Genomic DNA, 8,573 nt, shown 5'->3' with positions numbered 1-8,573 from the left:
AAATTTTACAAAAACAATTTCTATCATCAATATTCACAATATGTAAATGTACCAGTATGCAGTGTCAATCACTAAAGTATGACATTTAAAAGCACATACGTAATTTTTATTTGTATGTGGCATTTTATTTTTCATCTTGTGAAAATTGTATTGCTTGGTGGGTGTGCATCGTTAAAAAATTCTCTATTTCATATTTTTTTATTGTTCATAACGCACACACAAAGAAGTATAACCTCAACAAAATAAAACGCGACGGAAAATGGGTACTGGGAAAGTAATCGGCCATGGCATATGGCAAGAAAAAACCACGTCTTCTTCTGAGAGACTTGGAGGAACGCGCAGACCACCATTTGAAGGCTGGAAGGAGAGTATCATAAAGACGGTGTAGAAGCTAACATGTTTGTAACACACATTTGCAAACATTCTCTTTGCAAGCACACGACATGTCCGGCCGGGCAGCTCGAAGGTCAGCCACTGCAAGCAGGCAGCCCCGGGCAAGCAGAGACGTCGGGAGATGTCGGCGCGCGAGTGAACCGACGCCATCAGCGAGAATCGTGCAGGCGGTGGGGGTGGGGAGCATCGTGAGATTGGAAACTGGGGGGTCGATGGCGCGAGAAGGAGAGAACGCGAAACAATTTATTTCCCAACGGCGTTTTTTTAGGGCTGGTCCTCACGACCCTTGGTGCATGAAGGTCGCGGGGCGGTGTGTGACAGCAGGGCGTAAACCGAGAGCCAGCTGAAGATACTCCTCGCGCACCAAAACTTAGGTCCGAATCTTTCCCCCACACTTTGGTTGACACGTCCAGAGTAATGTAAGAAATAAATAGCCTCTCGAAATTCTGTGTCTCGACTCTGGAAAATCATTACGTATAGCTGCGGAACGCATACACGATCCTTTATAAAGCCCTAAAGGAAAATATATCGCATGGGGTTTACGTCAGGTGAACGTGGAGGCCAGCGGAAAAGAGCTCTGTCATCTCGACCATTACGACCAATCCAACGGTCAGGGACTTGGACTCTCGACCACTCTCGTGCAAAGAGATTCCAATGAGGAGTGGCTTCCAACCTGTTGCCACTCTCAGCAAAGTGCAGAAACGCAAAATTATTTCCTCTCTCAAGAGAAAACCAAAGAGCAGTACTCTCGCATGCGCTTATCCAAACCTGTTTTGAGTTACTTGATGTAAGCTTTCGGACTAACGCCATTGCTAAGCACTTTTTCTGTAGAAGAAAACTAAAAAATACCCAATAGACAAAAAAACAAATTATCCTGTTGTCAACAGGATATAAAGACCACATAATATTCCATAACAGGAATATGGTCAACAAACAAAGAAAAATGGACTAAGAGAACGAAAAAAAAAACCACAAATGATGACAGCACAAAAATATACTTTGTTTTGAGTTACTCTTTGATTGTGACGTTCGACCAACACTCTACAACGCTTACGGTCGATACTGATAACATTTGGTATCTGGGACATTCTTTGTATTGGCATTCTGTGTAGTTAGTGGTATTCCCTAAATTATGTGAAAAACCAGTATCTGTTCACTCGCGTGGATACGAGACATGGCTCTGTGGACAAGCATTATGAGGGCTCGATGACGAGCTAGCTGCTAGACGGAGCTGGGTTCTTCCTCTAGCTCGTAGCTGATGGTTGTCGACCGAAAACGTGTCTCGATAGCGGTCTGAGATCTTCCTGGAACTGTTCGGGGTATTATTATAAACAAATAAACTGAAAATGCGGCATATTTAAAAAAATTATTTCATTTTTTTCCCAATGTAAAGTACTATTTACAAATGTTATAACATATTAACTTATTATTATAAAAAATAAACTAAAAATGTTGCATATTTTAAATTTTTTTTATAATTTTTTTTCCCAATGTAAAGTAGTATTTACAAATGTTATAACATACTAACGTATTATTATAAAAAAAATAAACTGAAAATGTGGCATATTTAAAAATTTATTTCATTTTTTTTTTCCCAGTGTAGAGTAGTCTTTACAAATGTTATAACGTATTAACGTATTATTATAAGAAAAATAAACTGAAAATGTGGTATATTTTGAAAAAAATTTTCATAAATTTTTTCCCAAATGTAAAGTAGTATTTACAAATGTTATAACATATGCTAGTAAGTAATTACAATACACTGCTGTCTTTAAAAAGTCTTATAATTAAGTAGATTTATGAAGTGAGTATAATCCATCATGGTTTTGCATTAATTTTTTACAGTAAAATTTTAAAAGACATAATATTAATAATGTTTCGTATGACTGTGTAGTCACAGTGAAAATCAAGTCACTCATCTTCCTCGTGCGATGCTCGAAGCGTCACTTTGATTCGTCACTTCAGTCACTCTCCTGGCGTAGGCACCGCGCACTGGTAGAAGTCTGGTAGCACACGCTCAACGCACACTGTCTAGCCCATGAATCCGTACCCTTTCCTCATGCCGTAGGAGAACATCGGTGCGTAGCCCATGCCCATCATTCCCATCTTCTTCATGCCGCCCATGCCCATCCCACCCATACCGCCCATACCCATACCACCCATACCGCCCATACCCATACCACCCATACCGCCCATACCCATACCACCCATACCCATGCCACCCATTCCCATGCCACCCATCCCACCCATTCCCATGCCACCCATACCACCCATGCCCATGCCACCCATACCACTCATACCCATGCCACCCATCCCACCCATTCCCATGCCACCCATTCCCATGCCACCCATTCCCATGCTCTTCATACCCATCATTTTATACCTACCCATGCCTACGCCCATGCCTCCCCAACCCATTCCACTACCATAACCTCCCATGCCCATGCCACCCATCCCACCCATTCCCATGCCACCCATCCCACCCATGCCGCCCATGCCACCCATGCCGCCCATGCCACCCATGCCACCCATCATGCCCATGCCACCCATCATGGATCTCTTGTGTATCCTGCTGAGTGCTGAGGAGCCGTGGTCGCCGCAGCAGGCGGACAGCAGTAGGGTGACCACCTGTGGAACAACAAAACCCGATATCCTTGAACCACGATATGCTGTTTGGTGTTCATTGGTGTGACTGATATGATCGGGCGCATCTACATTTACACCGCTCAGTAGTGCAGTTTCACTGGAAAATGATATTCACATTTCAGTGATTCACAGGCAGTTTCAAGTATTGAGTAAAAGTTCATTATGTGGGGTGCCAAATGGTTTTTGGGTCAACAACAACTAATTTTGTATTGTACCCATAGCTTTACAGCAATAACATTCTTATTCCGTTATCACATAAGTATTTTGGCCTTTCACAAAAATAATTCAGTAGGGTACTTTTTAACCAAAGTTATAGCGGCTAGCAGATTTATTCTCGGCATTGAAAAGTGCATGTAGATGCAAGTAAGCAGAAGTAAATGCCAATGGACCGCAAGTTATTGGCCACACACTTAGGGCCTCTGAGACGAAAATAGTAAAAGACTTCTGAGAAAAGAATGTCTAAATATTGAATCACCTCGTAGGGACAATAGTCAGGGTGGATATTTATCCTACTGCCAAAGCTATTCGCGAAAGACAGTATTTATAAGTATTTCATTTAAGATAATCTAGACACTATTGAACTATCTATAAATGTTGTTTCAGTAAATAAAACGTTAAAAACTAATTTTGGCCAAAAGAAATTGTTTTCAATCAGGAAAGTTGTAAACCCCACTATGTTAAATTTTAGTTTTGTGCATTTATCAACAGGAATGTCTGTCAGAAAGTTAAAAAACATTTCCAAAATAACTGAGGTGCAATATAAACTCACATATTATTGTGAGAAACTACTAAAATTTTACTTTGTTATAAACGCAAAACATTTGGCGGGATAGAACGAATTTTTAAATATATTTCCAATACATTTGTTTTGGTTCATTCTTTGCAAACAAACCGAAATAAATATATTTCATAGACTCTCGAGTGTGATAAAATGTGACGTCCAGTTTTTCATCAAACAAATGCTTGTTTCCAACTTCTTCTTGAGCTTATGTTTAACAGGAGTATTTCAAACATGTAAACATCTTTCCTCAAGTACGTTAATGGGCTTTTTTTAACAGACCAACTGCATCATTATTGGACAAACAAAAAGCCTTACTAGATATTTTTACCAGGGAAATCAACAGTGCAGACATGAAAAAATTACCGGTGCCGAACCAAAAGTGATAACTAATATCTTAGTAAATTATTTGAGCTATTATCTTAAATAAATAATATCTAACTATGCACCAATATCATTTATACATTTAATTTTGGTTTTTTACAAAGTAATTAATTGAGTTTCCCTCTTGTTATATGTGAGATAATGGTGTCCTCGCTTTAAATATACCACAAGTAAATATTAGAACGGTAAATAAATACATAAAAATGAATGAAGGTATTAGATGTTCTTGAAGGGCCATATTTGCAGAAGGGTGAGGGAGTGAATGGTGTCGAGTTAGGATATGGAGACACGTGTATTGCCTGAGTGTCACATAGAATAAGGTCGGAAGACACGATAGCGTGGGTATAAAGACAGGAGTAACCCGAGAAGAGCCACCGACTCAGGGGGATGTCACTATGATTGCAACTTTGCGGACACGTTATAATTTAACCCTGCTTGGAATGGAATCCAAGTGGGCTAGGCGGGTTGAGAGGGGTTTAGGCCTCACCATCTTGAAATCTATACTAATATTATAAAGATGAAGAGTTTGTTTGTTTGAACGCGCTAATCTCAGGAACCACCGGTCCGATTTGAAAATTTCTTTCAGTGTTGGATAGTACATTTATCGAGGAAGTCTATAGGCTATATTTTATTATCAATAACATTAGGGGTCCTTACTAAAAGTCCAATTTAGAATCAAATGCGTTGGAGGGGGTTAGATACAACATGCAGAACACGTACGAAGTGTGTATTGACAATGCCGCAGGCGCTAGAAGTTTATTTCCTATTGCCTATTAACATTGTTGCCACGCACTAGATGCCTTATTATTCATAATTTTCCCATACAAATAAAAAACACCCGTGTGATATTAACAACGAAGCAATCAGTACCCTCATAAAGAATACATAGAGATAGTGTGAGGTATATATGTAGATATAAAGAGATAAATACAGATAGAGAGATACATAGATATATAGGACTATAGATGTAGATAGAGATAAATATATATTTAGAGACATGGATAGATTATTTGTATATGTGTAACTACTTCAAACATATTACAAAACAAAACTGAATGAGGCATTGCAATGCATGCCGAGCATTAGCTAGATAATGGAATCTTTTCAATATTAGTAATCCCTTATTTTTCAGTTTTTTTTCTATATTGCTTTATAGAGTCTAGATTACATACAGACCAGGTAAATAACTATAAACTGGCAGAACGTCTGTTGGGATCTGAAAGTGATATAAAAAATTTTGCACACTTGCCATTCAAATTAAGAAGACAATTACTAACTACATCTGATCTCTAAACAGTTCCCCTTCACCCTGTGTTCAGCCCGGGCAACGCTGGGTACTGCAGCTAGTTTCAAATATTTTGACACCGCCTGCAATAATGCTCCTGTGCTATTATTTTTGGTTTGAAATGGCATAGGTCTTTTCTTTGGCTACTTGCTGAAGTCAACACTTGTGAAGTGCTGTGATTATCATGACAGTTGTAGTCGCCTGCGTGAAATAATACGTAATTTCCTCGCGGTGCGTATAGACAAGAGCCTGTTAGTAAATATGTTGTTGCAACAAGGTACAGAAGGTCTGGCAGATATTATTTATACCTTGGCATACCCAAATATTAGGAAAACGGTTCAAAATTAGGATTGCAGCCAAAAGATAGAAAGAAAATCCAAGAGGTGGGGCCTAATCTCTCTTTAATATCTCTCGGGATGCGAACCCAACACCCCAGCCACCCGCGCTCCAAAGTTCACTGGAAATTATTATTTTTTTTGTAAATTGAACATAAATATTCATGTCAAATTATATACATATTTGTAAATTTGTGCATTTACATGAAAGCAACTGTATCACTACCAAATAGTGTTCGCAGAAACACTGGTAATGGGTTCTCACCCGGACATTTATGCTTTGTGTTGTCCCAATACCTGCAATAGTTCAAGTTATTTGAAAACCATTTACTGAACAGCTTTCCAGTGTTAAATGCGTACATAATTAAGCAAGATACAACGAAAACAATTCACATTGTTGTATATTCTATCATCTGGTTTCGTGGTTTTTAAAAAAATATATATAAAATAATGCGTCAATATTCGTAAGAAATACTCAGTATTATTTCTAAAAACCATATTTCATATATGCAAAAAAATAATCATAGCCATGGGTTGTAAAGTTCCATTGTCGTCCTTGAAGTATTACAGACTATTTCTTGGCAACTGGTCTTCAAGGAATCTTTCGTACACAATGTACAAAGTAGAGAGAAGTACAGAGGAAGTATTATTGCAGAACCTTCTGTACAAAGAAGTTTCCGTGTGACTGCAGGAACGCTTGGGGGTGTCTGCTCGGCTTCAACGAGCGGCGAGTCTGTACCGGAACTGTCTTCCAGGAAACGTGACGGACGTTGCCGTGAGGAAGCGGTTGTTCTCAGGAAACTCCTGTTGTCACCAGAAATGCATTCCGTTGGTGTTCCATCCAGTGGCTTAAGGTCAGCAGTTACATATTCCCAACTTTTCGCTTATAAATAATCCGACAATGCAACCACCGATTACATTTTTTCTACAAACCAACCAGATTATTAAATGAATATTATGTACGTAACTGAATTGTTATAAAAATAATGCACGATTCACTTTATTAGCTCTGTATATTAAGAAGAAACAGATTATAAAATACAATCGATTTATAAATGTCACAGTGTAACCTCCACTTAAGTCATGTTTTATCATTACTTTACTCTTATTTGTTACTGTAATTCCTACGACTATCTCACTCTATGACCATTCCATCTTAAAGTGTTTTGAAAAACTGTGTCTCGATAGATACGCTAAACGTTACCTGCTATTTTTCCAATGTCAAAATAATGGTTAGACTATGTCTATGTTCATGTCTGTCTTATTGTGTCACAATCCGTCACTCCTGGTTCATTTTACAAGTATTCATTACAACTATAATTCTACAATTCGGTTTTCAAAGTATTTCTTCGTGAAAGTTTGTGTTATCAAAAAAACCACAGTCCGACATGGCGAGAAAGAGCAACTAAACCCCGCTATCTTGGCCTTACAAACGTTTCGACACAGCTTGCAATCTAGCGTAGGCACCAGCTTTGTGCACTTGGATGTGTTTATTATGGCAGTTGTATTAGCCAGTGTAAAATGATCTGTTAATTCCCCCTGACAGCCCGAATCTGAAACCTGCTCATTTTCATAACATCCTAACTAGGTGCGAAAGCTTGGGAAGCTATTATACGAGGGATATTCGGTAATTAAGATCCGTTTCGTCATTTAAAAAACTCGTGAGAAAAAGCTTTCATTGGCAGTTTTAATTTACTACATATCTCCATCATATTTTTACATAGTCTCCAATCATTTCCAAGCACTTTCCGCAACGCTGCACCAGTTTCTTTAACTCCTCTGTATAGACGTTCGCCGCCTGAGAATGGAACGGACGCCTTGGCCATAGGCTTCACGGACTACGAATGCGCAATGAGTGTAGCCTACGTTCAGGCGCTCAGTGAACATCTCCGAAAAACGTTTAAGCAATATCCGTACTCAAGCCGAAAAAAAAAAAGATGGCTACAGTTTTTTTTTTTAACTAAAAGGGCTTCATTTTAATTTATTTAATGAAACGTGGATCAAAAATTATAGCAAAATTTACATAATTCCGATTGTCAACTGGTAAAATTTCCAGGCGATTAACTGGTAAAAAATTTGTGTAGGGTTACGAAAAGTGTTTGGAACTGAATGAAGATTTTGTGGAAAATGTTAAGTAGATATGATGAAACTAAAACTGCCAATAAAAACCTTTTCTCGCGAGTATGTTATTATTTTCAATGAACAAACGGTGCTTACTTCACGAATACCCTTCCTTAAATACTTTGTAACGCCAGTAATCTACCAGTCGAACTTGAAGTAACGGTAGAAGACCCAAGATGGCGGGGACGCCGACAGACGTCACTCACCAGGAGCTTCATGTTGCACTCGGGGGTGTTGGTAGCGCTGTGTCTGACGGCGGCCTGTCACGTGGTTATATACGGCAGCCGTGGTCACAGTCGGCGGCCGAGGGAGACACGGCCAATCGCCATTGGCCCGCTGGCATTGGGACCTGCTCGGCTGTGACAACTGCCCCCGTGGTGACGACAGCAGTTATTGTCGACCTTCGCGACAGCTGCGATTACACACAGCCTACTTCACCCGCGGCTTCTGTTTGTCAGACTTAACCTCCAAAACAACAATAACTGTCTGTGATATTGTATTCGTCGACCAAAGACTTCTGCAAATGACTTTGAGTTTTGGTTTTCTCGGCTTCAGACGTAAAAAATGAGGGTATGTCCCACACCTTGGGTGCAGAAGCCTAGTCATTAAGCGGAATGGTAAGTGTGATGCT

At 39.4% G+C, this 8,573-nt stretch overlaps 1 protein-coding gene across 1 annotated transcript; it reads right to left on the bottom strand.

Moving 5' to 3' along the window:
- Positions 1-2,424: 2,424 nt before the first annotated feature.
- On the bottom strand, positions 2,425-8,160 carry LOC134534624 (acanthoscurrin-2-like). Its single transcript, XM_063373111.1, has 2 exons — positions 8,149-8,160; positions 2,425-3,021 (listed from the first exon to the last, which is right to left on the bottom strand). Exons 1-2 carry the CDS (start codon positions 8,158-8,160, stop codon positions 2,425-2,427), a joined length of 609 nt encoding a protein of 202 aa, XP_063229181.1.
- Positions 8,161-8,573: the final 413 nt, after the last annotated feature.

The sequence above is a fragment of the Bacillus rossius genome, chromosome 7 (assembly GCF_032445375.1).
Source record: "Bacillus rossius redtenbacheri isolate Brsri chromosome 7, Brsri_v3, whole genome shotgun sequence".
NCBI lineage: Eukaryota > Metazoa > Arthropoda > Insecta > Phasmatodea > Bacillidae > Bacillus > Bacillus rossius.
Note: the sequence above shows the minus strand (reverse complement) of the source record. Positions and strands in the feature narration are given on the sequence as shown.